At 35.8% G+C, this 18,930-nt stretch overlaps 1 protein-coding gene across 4 annotated transcripts in view; it reads right to left on the bottom strand.

Annotated features, from left to right (window-relative positions):
- Window positions 1-18,930, bottom strand: part of CHUK (component of inhibitor of nuclear factor kappa B kinase complex) — a 43,217-nt gene that overhangs the window by 22,927 nt on the left and 1,360 nt on the right. For all 4 annotated transcript variants that reach the window (XM_004749499.3, XM_004749500.3, XM_004749501.3 and 1 more), the window contains exons 2-11: window positions 13,881-13,975; window positions 11,303-11,417; window positions 10,570-10,639; window positions 9,384-9,472; window positions 8,123-8,212; window positions 7,856-7,980; window positions 7,562-7,669; window positions 6,831-6,966; window positions 2,282-2,476; window positions 1,198-1,300 (exon numbers count right to left, since the gene is read on the bottom strand). In XM_004749499.3, the coding sequence (XP_004749556.1) occupies window positions 1,198-1,300; window positions 2,282-2,476; window positions 6,831-6,966; window positions 7,562-7,669; window positions 7,856-7,980; window positions 8,123-8,212; window positions 9,384-9,472; window positions 10,570-10,639; window positions 11,303-11,417; window positions 13,881-13,975 (1,126 nt within the window). The remainder of the gene's footprint in view (window positions 1-1,197; window positions 1,301-2,281; window positions 2,477-6,830; window positions 6,967-7,561; window positions 7,670-7,855; window positions 7,981-8,122; window positions 8,213-9,383; window positions 9,473-10,569; window positions 10,640-11,302; window positions 11,418-13,880; window positions 13,976-18,930) is intronic.

Raw genomic sequence — 18,930 nt, 5'->3', positions numbered from 1 at the left:
TTTCAAATAAATTATGTATTATATCCTTAAAGGAAGGGAAGAGTAATTCCTTGGGGTCTACATATTGACCTCCTTCACAGTATGGAAGAGGTCAGAGGGGAGACTAAACTTTAAGGTGGAAAAATCTGAGAGACACTACGTTAGTCAGGTGATCCAAGGTCATCACCAAGAGTCAGAAATCACATTCAAAGTATATACTCTTCATAAAATGTGATGAAAATGACACTATTTCTGTGATGTCTCAAAAGCCTAACCCTATTCTAATCATGAGCAGAAAAAAAAAAATCAGACAAACTGCAACCGAGGTGCATCCTAAAAAATACTTGACCAGTATTCCTCAAAGCTGTCAAGGTCATCAAAAACAAGGAAAAGTCTGAGAAACTGTCATGGCCAAGAAAAGTCTAAGGAGATAAGACAACTAAATGTAATGTGGTATCCTGGGTGAGATCCTGGAACAGAATAAGGACACCAGATAAAAACTAAGGAAAAATGAAAAAAGTACAGGTCTTTGTTAATAATTATATATTATTGGTTCTTTATGCATAACAAATGTACTATACAATATAGGATGTTAACAACTGAGGAAATGATATGTGTTGGGAAGGGGAACTACATGAGAACTTTGTACTATCTACTCAGATAACATGAAAACTTTGTACTATTACTCAACTTTCTATAAATTTAAAGCTATTGCTAAAAAAAAACTAACAAAAAGGTAACACGGAGGAAAGATTACATAATTTTAGCCCTATGCCCAGTCTTGTTCTTGATTTTATAATATTATGCTTGATTTTAGTTTTGGGTATACAGAAATGTATCATTTCTTCCAAAGAAAAGAATAATTTTCACAGGATAAATGAAATCATTAACATTAAGCAGTATTCATATGATAAAACAAAATACTTGAACATGCTTAAGGAACAACTAGAAAGTAGGCTTAATTAATAGTGGAGACTCATTCTTCTATGAGAGCCCTATCCTATGGAAAGTAAGTCTTTTTCCAAATGAGGGATCTAGAAGTGAATTGAAATCTACAATTTTACCTTGCAAACTATATAAATTCATTTTTTAACCACACTTATGAACCCAAAGTATGAGATACAGAACAGAAACACCAAAAGACCATTTCTACTAACCATACTGAGTCAAAATTATATTTCAGCTTTAAACCTCGGTCAGTATATGAGCTATACTTACCAATATAATTTACACAGTCAGATAAACTTCTGGAAGCAAATGGTCCTTCATATACAGTCTTACTTTTATCAAACAAATACACCATATAGCTATCACAGCCTCTCTGAAAAAGAAACAAAAAAAATCCTTGAAAATACTAGGTTCTCTAAGTACTTAAACACCATATTTCCTATGAAATTCATTGTGAAATGCAAATGAATAACATTAATGTTTATTAGCAAACATCTTACAAATTTAAGGTCTAGATTACTACTTAGGAAAAATAAATAACTGTAGTATGGGCTAAAGTGAAAAACAATCACAAGACCCAAAAGGACAAAAGCAAAAAGTCTTAACAACATATATCCATACAACGGGAATACTATTTAGTAATCAAAAGGAATGAAGTTCTTATATATGCTAGGACATAAATGAACCTTCAAAACATAATACTAAGTTAAAGAAGTCAGACACAAGAGACTATACACTGTACGATTCCACTTATATGAAGTATTTGGAAAAGGCAAATTACTGAGATAGAAAGTAAATTAGTAGATGCCTGAAGTGAAAAGAATGGAGATTAAGAGTTAGTGGTCATCAAGGATCTTATTGATATGGAAATATCTTAAAACGGATTTATAGCAATGGCTGCACAATTAGGCAAATTTAATTAAAAAAAAAAACACTGAATTGTACACATGAAATGGGTAAATTACACGATATATAAAATTTGCCTCAAAAAAGTAAAACAACAACAACAACAAAAGAGTCATGAGCACAATATTTTACCATCCATCTATCCTCTGGCAGGATCTATGAGACTGCTGGTCTAATTTCAAGGTTCTAGGCTTTAAGTACAAAAGAGGGAAAAAAAGAGGGGGGAGAAAACTGGCACCAAAGAGAAAGTCATACAAAGTTTAAAACGTATTTTGTTCACTTTGCAAAGCAATGATAAGAGTAATGAGTAGGATAAAATAAGAATTGTAAGGTACATCCCACCCGCCCCCCAAGGAGATTCCAACTATGCATCAAAAAAAATGCAGGGCATGCAATCCCTCTATGCTAACAGATTTCTTATACTCTAGGTATATCAGAATTCTCTTACGACTCCATCTAGAACACATTGAGAGGCTGGTTTCCTAGGATCCAGAGAAATTCCCGTCTCTGAAAGGAGCTCTTGAGAACCAGTGTTTATTCCAGTTTCACGCTCAATACGAGACTGCAGTGAATGAAGACTTTCATCAGGTGGTAACAAAAAAGAAATTATCTTTGCAGAAGTCATATTTAGGATGTGTACTATCTGTATAAATGAGAAAAAATGATTTATTTTTAAAGATGTTTACTTATTTAACAGACAGAGATCACAAGTATGCAGAGAGGCAGGCAGAGAGAGAGGAGGAAGGAGGCTCCCCACCAAGCAGAGAGCCCGATGTGCAGCTCGATCCCAAGACCCTGGGATCATGACCTGAGCCAAAAGCAGAGGCTTTAACTCACTGAGCTACTCAGGCACCCCCAAAAAATGATTACTGATCATTTATTACATGAAAGATTCACTGCTAGATATTAAAGGAATATGAGCAAAAGACATTATCTCTATACTAAACAAGGTTCTATCATTTTCTAAAGTGAGATCTCCTTCCATAATTATTAAATGACATTCTGAAAACTGAACAGTAGAGTTTACTTTCCTATAGCAGATGTTAGATCCAAAGAATAAAGTTTCGAAATTATAGGGATGTACAAAATCTAGAAACAAAAAGCCCAATTCTAAAAGTCAACACTTAGGGGTGCCTAGGTGGCTTAGTCAGTTAATCACCCAATTTTTTATTTCAGCTCAGGTCATGATCTCAGGGTTGTGAGATCAAGCCCCCTGTCGGGCTACACGCTAAGCATGGAGCCTGCTTGGGATTCTCTCTCCCTCTTTAAAAAAATTAATTAATTACTTTTTAAAAATTAAAAATAAAAAGGCAACCTTATTTATTCTCAGAAACGTACTGTATACCTAGAAGGAAATATTCCCATTTATGAAGTCCCTAATAAATGCCAACCACAGTGTTAAGTATTTTCATATAACATCCTGTTAATTAGATCTTCTAAGCTCCATTTTGGCAGAGAGAAACCAGAGTCCTGAGAAGTCTTTTGAAAACAACATGATTTTAAATCCTCTTCCTTCTATTGTTCTTAGATAAGTCATACAAAGTTAATACCTATGTTTCTCCAGTGCATTACGCTGACTAGTATATGCAAATGATTAAAATTACTTTTTTTTTAAATTCAATTAACATACAGTATATTATTAGATTAAAATTATTTCTGTTAGAAATGCTTATTACAAAGGTAAAACATTAACTTTCCTTTTATAATGATCTTCATGTTTGAAAAAGGTGAGAGGAAGAGGAGGGACTTGTCAAAGTTGACATGGATTTACAAAACAAGTATCCCAACTGAGACCTTCCACTCCCTCCCATTCTAAGCAGATCTTATAATATGACAGCTACCACTAATGGCAACAGCAGAAACTTAGGATGAATATTCTAAGGTGGATATATACTTTTACACATAGTTTATGTCAAACTAGGTAAGTAATCATGGAATCCCACAACCAAAGCTGAACCATAAGAGAGCAAAAGAAAGAGAGAGGAAATACAACTTACATTTATCCTTTTGTTCCTCAAGTATTTAATAAGTGACTACTGTGATAAATACTATTAAGAGCATTGTGATGGTAGCAGGTATGCAAACTGAGTAACTTATGATCCTTGCCCTCCACAGGATAATGGCCAAATAGAAGATATTAAACATGAAGAGAACTAAAATACAAGGCAAAATACTATATGTACTATAATATTATTAAGTATTCTGCAGATTCCAAAGGAGTTCACTTCATGGAAGGAAAGGGATGCTTTATAAAAGAGGAACTATGAGCTAAACTTAGGAAAAGGAAGGAAGATTAGAACAAGGAAAGATTGAAAGAAGAAAGGTTCTAGGTAGAAAACAAGGTAGGCAGAGACAGAGAGGTAGAAATGGATGAGAATAATCAAAGATTATAAATAATCCAGGGGCATCTGGGTGTCTCAGTCAGTTGAGCACCCATCTCATGATTCTGGCTCAGGTCATGATCTCAGGGTCCTGAGATGAGAGTCACGTCGGGGCTCCATGCTCAGCAGGGAATCTGCTGGAAATTCTCTCTCTCTCTGCCCCTCCCCCAGCTCGCTCTCTCAAATAAATCTTTTTAAAAATAAGTATAAATAATCCAAATGTACCTAAAATGAAGCCCCCTTAGGGTATAATAGGAGATAAGGCTGCAAGTATAGGATGAAAGGAGACCAAGACAAATACTGAATACTAAATGTAAGGGTTTGGACTTTATTCGATAAGCAAAGAGAAACTTGGAAGAAGTCTTTTTAAATTGAGAACTTGACAAGCTCAGAATCGTTAAAGCATTCAAAAGATAAATTTGACAAAATAATTGGATATGCAACTGGATGAGAAGGAACAGTCAGACAAGCCATGCCACCTAGGTAGCTGGAAAGATGACAGTGGCAAGAAGCACAGCAAAAGCTGTAGATGAGATTTAATGGAACAAAGGTGTTCGTTCGGTTTTTAATAAATTAAGTTTTGGGTGTCAGTGAGACCACCAAGTATAGTTATTTAGCAATTACAAACACTCTCTAGAAAAGTCACAACTGAAGAAATAAATTTGGAAGTTGTCCATATTCAATTTATAGATAAAGTTATACAACTAAAGAGATGACAAAGGAAAGGAAGAAAAAGATAATATCGAAAAAGAGAAAACCAAGGAGAGACACTTAGGATACACTTATACTTAGGAGCATGAAAAGGAGGCAAAGAAGGAATAATCAAATACTTCTCTTTTACCATTATCTTCAGTGGAAAAGTTCAGTATACTTTTTTCAACTTTCCTATTTAAAGTTTGCCATAATACACAGCTGGAAAATCATGTAATCTTTTTAAAAAGGAAAGTATTCTAGTAACCGTTTTGTTGATTTCCTTTTTAAATGAAAATCAAACAGACATCATTCCTTCTTTGAACAATAAGCACCTTAGAAAATGTCTTACAATGCAAACTGTTTTGCAGTTCATATTCATGTACTACTGATGTTCCCATCTGTAAGTCATTCTCCCTGTGCATTCCCCTGATTAATTCTTACTCATCTTTCAAAATCCAGTTCTATTATCATGTATCAGAAGCATCTCCCCATTACTATGAATAGTATCCTACACATACCTTATCCTGCACAATCTCACAATTTTGAGTCTTTAAAGAAGATATTACTGTACCTGAGCTGAAGACAGATAGATAGATACGTAAAGTAAGTATTTGCCCCAGATTCACAGACAGGTAAATGGTGGTTCTGCAAACTGAAGTCTACAGACCACAAAACATGTAAGGAGGACTCTTTCCCTGTGTTCAATAATAGGCACATGTTCACATATACCTCAGAGTGGAAATGATGCTACAATCACATGAGGAGTCTGAAAAAAATCTGGGATAAAAGACAAAAATTTTCAGGAGCACCAAAGAACTAAAAGATGTCACCAAGTGCTGCTGGGCTAACACACTAAGGAATAATTTATTCCTTGGCACAACAGAAGAAAACCAAATCAAGAAGCCAGATGATTTTTCAGCATTAGCCAAGAATGACATCAACGTGGCCCCAAGTTCCTATTTAATAAGTTATGCCAATATTATAGTAAAACCTTACATGATTATAACTTCTCATTTCAATTTTTTTTTCTAGAAAATAAAATTTAGCCCCACCCCCAACTATCCTCCTCCTGCCTCCAAGATGGCCTTGGATGCTCACCACCAAACACTCACCACAGATTCTTCCCACTTTAGAAACCCTATCTACTACTACCGAATCAATAACTATAGGAAGACTGCAGATGAGAGTTGTTTCCAGGTATAGAGCATAACAGAGCCTCTCATTCATAGCAATGAATATTTACTGAGAACCTGATACATGGCTTTTGACAGGGGTAGGGATAGCATGATGGTAGGGTGAGTGACTGTTAATAAAAGTAGTAAGAATAATCTCAGCATTAAAGAAGAAGATAACCTATATGGAGAGGCATGAGTGGAAGATGAGAAACAATTAGAAAATATAGTAACTATGATTTAAATGACTAAATATGTGACAGAGACCATTCAGAGAAAAGGAGAGTTGAATCTGTGCCAGTGTAGCTGAGAAGATACACAGAGACAGAGATAATTTGGGGCAGGAGAGCCTGTCAAAGCACAAAATGGATAATGTGCTTGATGGCATAAGAAGCAGTGACAAGCTGGACCTAGCAAAATAAAAGGTAAGAGAAGCATGGCCACGGCAAGCACTTGGTTGGGGACGACCTGCATGAAGAAAGCTCCAAAAAGCAGGCAGGTAAGTTTAGACTTGACTTGGTAGGCAAGAAGAACTATGTTGGTTTCTTGGACAGAATAAAAAGCATTTTCAGAAGACGAGAAGAAATAAAACTGAGAAGGCTTACTAAAGAAGTAAAAACATATCAGCTCTAAAACTATAATTTTCTTTTCAAATAAGTATCAGAGATTATTAAAATGTTTATGATCATTTTCCAAGTAAATTTGTTAACTTCAATGCAAGTCTTGTGAAGTAGACCACATTCAAACTTACCTTCAAACTCAGAATGTGATCCATTAACACAAAACATCTTGGCTGCTTCAAAGTAAGGTCAACAGGTCCTCCTCTTTGATGAGGATCCCAATTCAGCATCAACTGAAGCCAGTTTTCCATGGGTTCTACTATCAAACTAGAAAGCATACAAAAATAGGGTGAAAAATCATTTTATGTTCCAGTTTCCCTTTAGTATTGTGAAAAAAGGTAATTTGATAAGTTGTCCTGTACTTTCTCATTACCCACCTGTATCCTTTTGTATCTTACTTTCAAGTAATCCATGAAATGACAGGGAACAAATTTTTTTCCATAAAAAAACAACCCAAAAACTAGATATGTAAGTACTGGAAACTTCAACAGGTAAGTCCATTCCTTTCTCCAAGGAACCTATTTACTTCAGTATCCCAAGAATCTTATTATAGCAGGAGTTCTTAATTCTACTAGACCTGTGCTGTCCAAAATGGTAGCCTATAGTCACAAGTGGTTATTTGCATTTACACTTTCATTAATTAAAATTAAATAAAATTTAAAACTGAATTCCTCTGTCACACTACAAACTTTCAAGTGCTCAACAGTCTCATGGGGCCATCACAGATATAAAACTTATTCATTATCACAGAAAGTTTTACTGCACAGTACTACTTCAAACAGACAACAATTCTACTGGTTTTTTTTTTTTTTAATAACCCTTAAGAAACCAAGGTGAACTTCCTCAACTAAAATATACTTACCTACAAAGGCTATTTGGTTGAGGTAAATGACTACTAAACCGAACTTCTCCTGTCATCTCTTCACATGCAAATATACACTTTGGATCCTTCTTCTTAATCTTCTCATGCCTATAAAACAAGTTACCTCAATTGACAACTGATTCTCACACACTATAATTTTTTGACATTTATTTTTAGTCAATTATTTGTTTAAAAGGCAATTACGCCATATGACGGGAGTGGAAGGAAAAAGAGCAGGTTAACTGAAAATTTCTATTCCCATCAAACAAACCAAAGTTCTCTTCCATTTCTTACCAGGTAAATGGCTGTAGATGATGCAAAAAAGGCCTATATCCAGCAATACATTCAAAGACCATGGTCCCAAAGCTCCAATAATCAACAGTAGCTGAGTAAGGCTTATTCTCAAAGAGTTCTGGGGCCTTAAAAAGAAAAACAAAAATGCATTAAACATCAACACTGTAAGAGAAAAGCTACTTTATTTCTGAACTACAATAGTTGACCTTCAGAAATAAGAACATGAATCCCATACACTTGAATTCAAAGAAACAATCCATGTCTCACCAGATATTGCAGTGTTCCCACAAAAGATGTACAGAGACTTCCTTGATCAACATCTTTGGCATATCCCAGATCAATTATTTTATGCATAATCTGCAATACAATAAGTATTAAATGATTGAGAACTCTGGAAGGGAGAGCCAACAATGTCCTTATAAGGCTCTGGAGAGGGTGGTGGGGAAGAGCTTAGGATCTGGAATACCACAAATGTATTTCAAGCCTGAGCTCCACTGCTTATGTGACCTTGATCAAGTTACTTCTCTGTTTCCTAAATGATGGTATTACCAACAATCCTTACTTCACAGAATTATTATTAGGGTCAATGAAATAATGAAACAAAAGAATCTAACACAGTACTGATACATGATAAAAAAAATGCTTAAAAATTAAGTATAAATCATTAGTTTTTATTTTGGTATATTCAGAATAAGCTTGATCCATTAAACCAGAAGGGAAAGGTAAAGATGATTCCAAACTTGAAAAAGCATCATACCACTGAGTAAGTCTAACTCCAAGAATATCCTGAAGTCTTTGGATACAAAAAACAAAACAAAAAAAAAACAAAACAAAACAAAACAAAAAACAGCAACAGTTGCTGCCAATCGTACATGAAAGGTTCCTAAGAGAAGAGGCACCATCAAGGTTTCATCTCCTTCAACTGACCACCACCATCATCAACTAAAGACCACACAATCCAATTCAAAATTCGGACTCTTGGTTTTACATCTTTATTGGAGTGGAACCTGAGTGCTAGTCACAAGAAAACTGTTTAAATTATTCTAATAAATACAAGTATTCCAGGAATCAATGCATAATCTCTGGTTCTCCTCAAGATGACTCATTTAAGAATCTGAGAAATCAAGATTTTGAATTTTACTTAAATATAGAACTTAGGATTTTTGGGGAGGAGGATGAGTTTGTTCTTAAATAAGAAACATAGTTAAATAAACATACTTAACTAAATTCAGGATGTGCGTTGGATGTGCTTTGTAAGGGATTAACAAACTATTTTTACTCACTGCCTATTATCTCTACTAGATACAATATTAGAAAACAGAAGTGAGCAAGGTAGGCACAGTTCCTTCTCTAATGGAACCATTGTGTTAGCAGAGGAGACAAACATCTAAACACAAAACCACAGTTCAGTGTAATGAGGCTGGGATAGAAAAAGTATAAAATGCTATGGAAAGACAACAGACTTCAAAGACTACACCAGGAAGACTGTATTCAATTGGCATGTAACATTTCTTCAGGTTTCACCTACCTTTCCACCAACATCCTGAAGAACTATGTTTTCAGGTTTTAGATCACGATGTATAATTTTGTTTTCATGCAAATATCGGATCCCAGACCCTAAATAAAGTTTAAAATGTATTTTGAGGTAACAGAAATTTATTAAAAATAAATCTGTCTCACATTTTATACAGATATACTCTGACAGTCGAACTTTTTTTCTAAATTTCGTTTATTTAAGCAATCTCTACACCCAACGTGGGGTTTGAACTCACAACCCTGAAATCAAGCACTGCATTCTCCTCTGACTGAGCCAGCTAAGCACCCCTCTGATGCTCATATTTATAAAGACCATCATAACTATATGATTAATGATATTATACCAGTTAAGATTCTCACAACAGAAAATCCAGTTAACATTAAAAAAAAATACTGCAGAATTAAATAAATCCCCCTTGTTTTCCCTCCCACCTAAATCATCTTCAACTAGACTTGACCTCCATGACCTAGGAATAGAAGCAAAATCAAAATATATAGGGAAATATATTCTTGGCTTCTGACCTTCTTCCAAGGACCTAAGTGCATGTAATTTTAGGGATTTTTCAGGAATAATTCTTATTAAAAAGAGATTTCATCCTGGGGCGCCTGGGTGGCTCAGTGGGTTAAGCCTCTGCCTTTGGCTCAGGTTATGATCTCAGGGTCCTGGGATCGAGTCCCGCATCGGGCTCTCTGCTTGGCAGGGAGCCTGCTTCCTCCTCTCTCTGCCTGCCTCTCTTCCTGCTTGGTCTCTCTCTGTCAAATAAATACATAAAATCTTTAAAAAAAAAAAAAAAAAAGATTTCATCCTAAGAGTTGACTTGAGGACCAATAACCATGAGATGCAATGCCACTGGTAAATAAAATTACTATGTTAGGCAGAGAGGGATAGAGGGAGAGTAAAATTGAGTAAGGTCATTTCACACCAATTTTTTGTCAGCAACTGGAACATCTATTAGTCAAAAGTGGACTCCTAGCAAAAAAACAAAAAATAACAAAATATCCTAGTTTTAGCATCAACAGCAACAGTTAAAATTTTCTGATAATTTCTTATAGATGGTAGCAGTGCATGCTTTGTATAATACATCAAAAATTCTCCTTAATGTCCAAGTAGCATATAGATCCTTTTATAAAGCAAACGGGCATTAAATTATGATAGTATTTTCAAATTGATTACATACCTATATCACTTAGTAAAGAAAGTATCTGGCTTTCTTTAAGTCCACAGCAATTTTCTGGTTTGTTGAGTAACTGAAGAAAAAAAAAAAAGAAGTCTAAAAATGTATACTGCCAATACTGCTGGGCAGTAGTAGCAATACATTAATCACTATACACTAACAGAATATTCAAATAAGAAAACAAGTCACAATTAAGAAAATGTAAGAAGGGAAAAATTACTAAAACCATACTGAGGACAATTAATTTCATGACAAGACTTATACAAGTAAAGATAAAGGGGAAAAGTATGTGAAATTGAAAAAGGTTGAAAAAAACCTCACATGTTTATTAATAGTCATATGGCAAATTTAAAATGAGATGAGAAAGATCTAAAATAGAAAAAAAAAATCTTTTTTTTTTTAACACAACTTCTTTAGAAATACCTTAGATATTGCATTTTGGTCTAACACACTCCCACCCTGCAAACACCACCACCTACAAAAAAATGCATGTTCTCAATAAGGCATTAGCAGATGTTCCCAGTAAAGAACTATACAGTAAATATCTTGGGTTTTGCAGGCCACAGGTCTCTGTCACAATTACTCAACTCTGATGTTGTAGTAAAAAAGCAACCACAAAAGCAGGTAACAGGCCATAGTCTACTGACTATTAATCTAGATTATCATATTAAATAGGATTTAAGCATTGTTAAGGTTCATGATTTACTATCTCATCATCTCAAAACATCCATACTACCTTCCGGAGATCTCCTCCAGAACAGTATTCCATTGCTAGAAGAGGCACATCATTAATTAAAAAATTCAATTCCTCAGGTACATCACAGGCCTTTACAACATTGGCGTGGTTCAACCTAACAAGAAGGGGAAAACATAATCAAAAATTTTTTTTCCAGTGAAAAGAGACTGGGTTTGAAATGGTAGTTAATTGGGGGGCAGTGGAAGAAAGGCTGGCATTATTTATAATATTCTAATTTCTTATTTGTATAATGAAGAATTAATAATTTTAAAAATAAAATAAGATGGGGAACCTGGGAGGCTTGATCAGTTAGCCTCTGACTCTTGATTTTAGATTAGGTCATGATCTCAGGGTCGTAGGATCAAGCCTCGCATCAGGCTCAGCAGAGAGTCTGCTTAGGATTCTCTCTCCCTCTCCCTCAGCCCACCCCCTCTAAAATAAATAAATAAATCTTTAAAAATAAATAAAATACAGATAAAAATACTATGACAGTCACTACTATTACATTTCTACATGCCAAACAGTACTCACTTCACATACTTTTAACTCATTTACTTGTCACAATAATCTTACTATAGGTAGACTTATTAATAGTCTCATCACACAGGAGAAAACAAAAGCACAAATTGGTTAAATAATATAGGATCACACAACAAGGAGGTGGTCAAGTAAGGATTCAAGTCTGGCAGTCTGGCTCCAAAGTCTTTATCATATTGGTTCTCCCACAATCACTTATGTTACCCATAGGTAATATATTAAAATTTTGGCATATTTCCTTCTAGCTTCAATCTGTACATAAACACATTTTTAAATAAATGTTAAATCTCACTATATGTTGTTTTCTAACATCTTTTTTTTTTTTAACTTAACAATATATCATCCCAGCCATCATCTATCAGCATCATCATCAATGCAATGGATCTCAAAACTGGAATAGATTACAAGGTCCTAGAGACCTAAGAAAACAGATTCTCCATGTGCAGGGTCTAAGAATTTTTACTGTTAACAAGGTTTCCTGGTGATTCTGCCACATAGCCAAGTCTGAGTACTTTAATAGTGAACTGAGCAAAGATACTGGAGTCAGAAAGTACTTATTTCAAATCCAGATTCTATTAGCTATCAGTTTTATGACTCTATGAACTTCAACTTCCTAAATTTTTTTAAACCCTTCTCTTCTTTTTATTTATTTATTTATTTATTTATTTATTTGACAGACAGAGATCACAAGTAGGCAGAGAGGCAGGCAGAGAGACAGGAAGAAGCAGGATCCCCACAGAGCAGAGAGCCCAATGTGGGGCTTGAACCCAGGACCCTGGGATCATGACCTGAGCCGAAGGCAGAGGCTTTAACCCACTGAGCCACCCAGGTGCCCCTCAATTTCCTCATCTTAAAACAGGGATAACACCTAAAAATAGGGTTGCTGTGACAAGTAGAATTATTTGTAAAGCACTTAGCACACTACTTGTGCAGATTTTAAAATATGCTCACTTATCCCTTTAAGAGCTTAATTTTTCTCCTCCCCTTGAGGGTAGGCTATACCTAGTGACTCATTTCTAACAAACAGAATGTGGTAGAAAAGATATTACTTCCAAGAAAAGATCATAAAAGATACGTGAGCTTTCACTTTGTTCTTTCTCCTCAGATCATTCACTTTGGGGAAAGCTAGCTGCCATGTCATGAAAATATCCAAGCTTCCCTCTGCAGAGGCCCATATGATGAGCAACTGATACCTCTAGCCAACAGCCATACAAATGAGCTTGGAAGTGGATACTGCAGCTCCACTCAACATTTTACGGTGTTTCAGGAGGGATCTCCTGAGTCAGAATCACTAAGCTAAGTCACTCCCAAATTTCTAAACCACAGAAACTGTGAGATACTAAATGTTTGTCGGGATTTCTTTTTTAAATTTAAGTAATCTCTACACACAATGTGGAGCTTGCACTGACGACTCTGAGATCAAGAGTCACATGCTCTTCCAACTAAGCCAGCCAAGTGCCCCCAAATGGTTGGTGTTTTAAGCCACTACATTTTGGGGTAATTTTGTATGAAGCAAAAGACACACTATTCAACAAAAGTAGGTAAAAGTAAAGAAATGAGAGTAGTGATCATATTTAATGAGAAAGTATAGTGGATAAATATTGTCCAATACCCAGAAGAAAAAGATTCTGCCCACAGAGAATGGAGTCTAATAATTCCTAGCTGAATTTTTTTTTTTTTTAAGATTTATTTGAGAGAAAAAGTGAGCATGAGCTGGGGAGAGGGGCAGAGGAAGAAGCAGACTACCACGGAGCAGGCATTCTAACCTGGGGCTCGATCCCAGGGCCCTGAGATCATGACCTGTGCCAAAAGCAGCTACTGTTCAAATGAGCCACCCAAGCGCCCCCTTAGCTGATTTTTAAAACTAAACCTACTTAATCATAATGTGATACTATTATTTGAAATAGAACATATATATTTGATGAGGAAAAAAGACACATTCTCCAAAAGATCCTGAGAAGAACAGATTCTTATCTTCCTTCCCTATGATATCTTCCTAGGCTGCAGAGCTGGGGAAATACAAGTCACCAAATACACTTACTTCTTCATGATCTGGATTTCATGGCACCACCGTTCTCTGTTTTTGGTACTTAGCTCTAGGCGACATGACTTAATTGCTATTTTGACATCCAGTTCCTGTCAAAATCGAAAATCAACAGAGAAAAATATATTAATTAGGTTCTTGTGTAGATTTACTTGCTATCAAAGAAATGCTAACCTGGGGAAACAAAATTCTTTAGCTTTACTAATTAAACAGATTTATCTACAGCTTTCTTAAGTCAACGCCTTTTTAGGTAAACCATGAGACAATTAAAGCAATGCTTCAAAACTAACCTTCACCCCGGCCTCCATAAAATGAAAAACCCATAGCGAACATCATATCCAATGAGGAAAAACTGAGAGCTTTTCCCCAAGGTCAGGAATAAGACAAAGATGTCCACGCTCAGCACTTTTATTCAACATAGTACTGGAAGTCCTAGACACAGCAATCAGATCACAAAAAGAAATAAAAAGCATCCAAATTAGTAAGGAAGAAGTAAAATTTTCACTATTTGCAGATGACATGATACTATACACAGAAAACCCTAAGTAAAGATTCCACAAAAAAAGGACTTTGAATAGACAAAGCAATCTTGAAAAAAGAAAAATAAAACTGGAGCTGTCACAATTCCAGGCTTAAAATCGTTTTCAAAGCTATAGTAATCAAAAACAGTATGGTGACACAAAAATAGACAAAGAGATCAACAGAACAGAACTGAGAGCCCAGAAATAAACCCACCATTATATGCTCAATTAATCATGACAAAGGAGGCAAGAACATGCGAAGGGAAAAAGATAGTCTCTTCAACAAATGGCGCTGGAAAACTGGACCACTACATGCAAAAGAGTAAAACTGGACCACTTTCTTACACTATACACAAAGGTACACTCTAAATGGATTAAAAACAGGGGTGCCAGGGTGCCTCAGTCAGTTAAGCATATGGTTCTTGAATTTGTGTCATGGCCCTGATCTCAGGGTTGTAAGACTGAGCCCTGTGTTGGGCTCCAGGGTGGGCATGAAGCCTGTTTAAGATTCTCTCTCTCCCTCTCCCTCTGTCTTCCCTCCTCTTGCTCGCAAATGTGTGCACGCTAAATAAATAAATAAACAAATAAACAAATAAATAAAGGATTCAAGACATAAATATGAGACCTGAAACCATAAAAATCCTAGAAGAGAACAGAGGGGTTAATTTCCCTGACATCAGCCATAGCAACATTTTTCTAGATATGTCTTCTAAGGAAAGGGAAATAAAGGCAAAAATAAAATATTGGGACTACATCAAATAAAAAGCTTCCACACAGCAAAGGAAACAATCAACCAAAGTAAAAGGCAACCACTGAATGGGAGAAGATATTTGCAAATGACATATCTGGTAAGGGATAGTATCTAAAATGTGTAAAAACTGATATAACTCAACACCCAAAAAACAAATCAGCCATCTAAAAATGGGCAGAAGACAGGAATAGACAGTTCCCCAAAGAAGATAAACAGCCAAGAGATACATGAAAAGATGCTCAACATCACTCATCATCAGGGTAATGCAAGTCAAAACTACAATGAGCTATCATCTCATACCTGTCACAATGGCTAAAATAAAAAACACAAGAAACAACAAATTTAGTGAGGATGTGGAGAAAAATCTCATGCACTGTCGATGGGAATACAAACTGATACAGCCACTGTGGAAAACAACATAGAGGTACCTTGTAAAGTTAAAAATACAACTACCCTATGATGGTAATTGTACTGGGTATGTACCCCCAAACTATAAAAACACTAATTCAAAGGGATACAGGCACCCCTATGTTTACTGTAGCACTATTTACAATAGCCAATTTATGGAAGCAGCCCAAGTGTCTACCAACAGATGAATGAATGAAGATGTAGTATTAAATGGAATATTATTCAGTCATAAAGAGAAATGAAATCTTGCCATTTGCAACAACATGAATGGAGCTACAGAATATAATGCTAAATGAAATACCAGTCAGAGAAAGACAAAACCCATGATGTCACGCACATGTGGAATTTAAGAAACAAAAAAGAAAGAGACAGACAGACAGACAACCAAGAAACAGACTCTAAGTTACAGTGAACAAACAGATAGTTACCAGAAGGGAAGGTAGATGGGGAATGGGTGAAATAGGTGATGGGGATTAAAGAGTACACTAATACTAATGAGCACTGAGTAATGTACAAACTGTTCAGTCACTATATTGTACATCTGAAACTTATATCACACCATATACTTAGTGGAATTAAAATAAAAAGCAACAAAAAAAAAAAGAAAAAGAAAAAGAAGGGGGAAAAATCTTGACAGGTCAAATGCTCAAGAAGATCAGACAGATCCTTTTTTTTTTTCCTCTCAGAGGAAAAAAAAATAAAAGACCTCTTGTACTAACATACTTAGAACTGAGTTCTAACATAGAACAGTTCTAATATACTTAGTTATAACATACTTTTAACTGAGAATTTTAATAATAATTAAACAAATACTTCTTTATAGAATGAACCAAATCTCTTCTACTTTTTTTAGTGATTTAAGAAAAAGTCACACTTGTCACCCAGGTTCTTAGGGAACTAACAATTTTTGTTTAGAAATACTCAGAAAAGATAAAAGCTATGAAGAGTAAGACTCTGAGGTTCTGAAGTGGCTTGAGAAGAAACAATCAAACTTTAAACACATCATAGCACAGAAGCAAAAAATGACTGAGTCTGATCCCATTACAGGTCTCTTCAGAACGACATTTTAAAGATCCCAACAATAGTTATGACTAGTAATTTAGCCAATTCTGACTGAAATTAAACCCAACCTGATGCACATTACAGGAAATAGACCTCATTACATTCCGACAACAGTAATAATCTGGCCCAGGAACAGCAGTCACGACAAAACGGGGGGGAAAAATGTGTGTGTGTGTGTGTATAAATAATATAGAAGAGGAAGCAAGACATTAACTTGTATGGGATATTCTAAATGGGGGCAGAAGAATGGTGAAGGGAAGAAGCTAGATATAAGATAGACCATGTACAGAGAAAAAAGAAAGGAGTTAGGATACACTACAATCTAGCTTAAATACAGTCCTTATTCCTTTCAACCTTTCTTTTGTTTTGAGCAGGTACCTGGCTGTAGCCAGGTCCCATGTAAGCTTTTACCACCATGGAAACAATTTAGTAGAACCATGAACAACATTAAGCCCTAAAACATGAGAATATTTCAGAGACAGACAGCGGTGACTGCTGCACAACAATGTGAATGTACTTAATGCCACAGTACTGTAAAAAAGATAAATGTTATCTATTTTACCACAATAAAAAAACTGGAAAATACAAAGTTTAGTTTCTTTACTAAAGTGCTTCTCAGAGCTTTTAATATGCTAATGTGGGTTATGACTCTCCAAGTGAAACAATGTTATATACAGCATTTACCCAATGTATTTGACCACAGTATTCTTTTTTCAAAGCATTTTACATGATTAATTTTCCCAAACACATAAGCACTCTGAAAAGTGCTACCTTATTCCCTAGGAAGAATTCTTCAGTTATTTTCGCCAAGCTTCCACATTACTTCATAAATACCTTTGTTATATAGGTTACCACATTGTCTGCCTCTCCCACTAGACTTGAAATCTCCCTGAGGGCAGAAAAATATTTTTGTTGACTTGGGTACCATCAGCACCCAGTATAATAATCAGATAATAAACTATCTCACATCCTTTTCTCTTCCTCACTGTGATTTGAGAGATGTAGATAAAATACTAGGACAAGGCTTCCACCCAAACACAAAGTTATTTAAAGCTATTAAGGGAAAATGCGAAGTCAGGCTTAGAAAAGTAATGATGTTGGGGCGCCTGGGTGGCTCAGTGGGTTAAGCCTCTGCCTTCGGCTCGGGTCATGATCCCAGGGTCCGGGGATGGAACCCAGCATTGGGCTCTCTGCTCAGCAGGGAGCCTGCTTCCCTCCCTCTCTCTCTCTCTGCCTGCCTCTCTGCCTACTTGTGGTTTCTGTCTGTCAAATAAATAAATAAATAAACAGTAAAGTAATCATGCCGTTTCCAATTCTTAGGACAGAGTATTGCTTCTCTTTTCACTACAGGCCCAGTTGTCAAATGTCCCAGTCTAGATACCTGGAAAAGTTCCCGAGATATTTCTAGAATTCTAGAGGAACCCAAATCTCTTCCATTTAACAAGTAATGAATTTCAGGGGTGCCTGGGTGGCTCAGTCATCAACCCTCTACCTTGGGCTCAGGTCATGATCCCAGCCAGGGTCCTGGGTTCGAGCCCCGCATTGGGCTCCCTGCTCAGCAAGAAGCCTGCTTCTCCCTCTCTCACTCTCCCTGCTTGTGTTCCCTCTAATGCTGTGCCTCTCTCTGTCAAATAAATAATATCTTAAGAAAAAAGTAATGAATTTCATAGAGACAGAAAGTAAAAGTGTGGTTGCGGGGAGGCGGGGACAATGTGGAGTTATTGGGAGTTATCATTTAATGATTACAGAGTTTCAGTTCAGTAAGATTAAAAAGTTCTGGAAATAGATGGCGGTAATGGTTGCATACCAATGTGAATGTACTTAATGCCACTGTACTGTACACTTAAAAATGGTTAAAATGGTAAACTTTATATATATTTTACTATAATTCTTTTTATTTTATTTTTTTATTATTATTTTTTTTACTATAATTCTTTTTAAAAAGTGATGTGTTGATCTATCTATCCCCAGTGAGGACCAAGAAAAACAAGGATTTTTTTTTTCTTATGACCAAGCTAATGGGCAGGCTTAGAAAACAAGGCCATAGGTAACATACCTGGTTGCCTCTTTTCTCTTTGAGTGCCTTATGTCCTCTCTGATTATGAGAATTATTAAATTTACTACTTGTCTAGCTGTCAATGCACTCAACACCTTAGTCCTTCACCTCTCATTCTCCCTCTCTCCAAGATGTCTTCCTATGATCTATCTAGAAAGCTGCATCACAAAATTTCCTCAGTTCGGTGACATGTGTCATTGTGACTGCCAGAGAAACATGCCTATTCCTCCCAGTTATACTCTAATGTTC

The sequence above is a fragment of the Mustela putorius genome, unplaced genomic scaffold (genome assembly GCF_011764305.1).
Source record: "Mustela putorius furo isolate JIRA1106 unplaced genomic scaffold, ASM1176430v1.1 tig00003909_pilon_pilon_pilon, whole genome shotgun sequence".
Classification (NCBI taxonomy): domain Eukaryota; kingdom Metazoa; phylum Chordata; class Mammalia; order Carnivora; family Mustelidae; genus Mustela; species Mustela putorius.
Note: the sequence above shows the minus strand (reverse complement) of the source record. Positions and strands in the feature narration are given on the sequence as shown.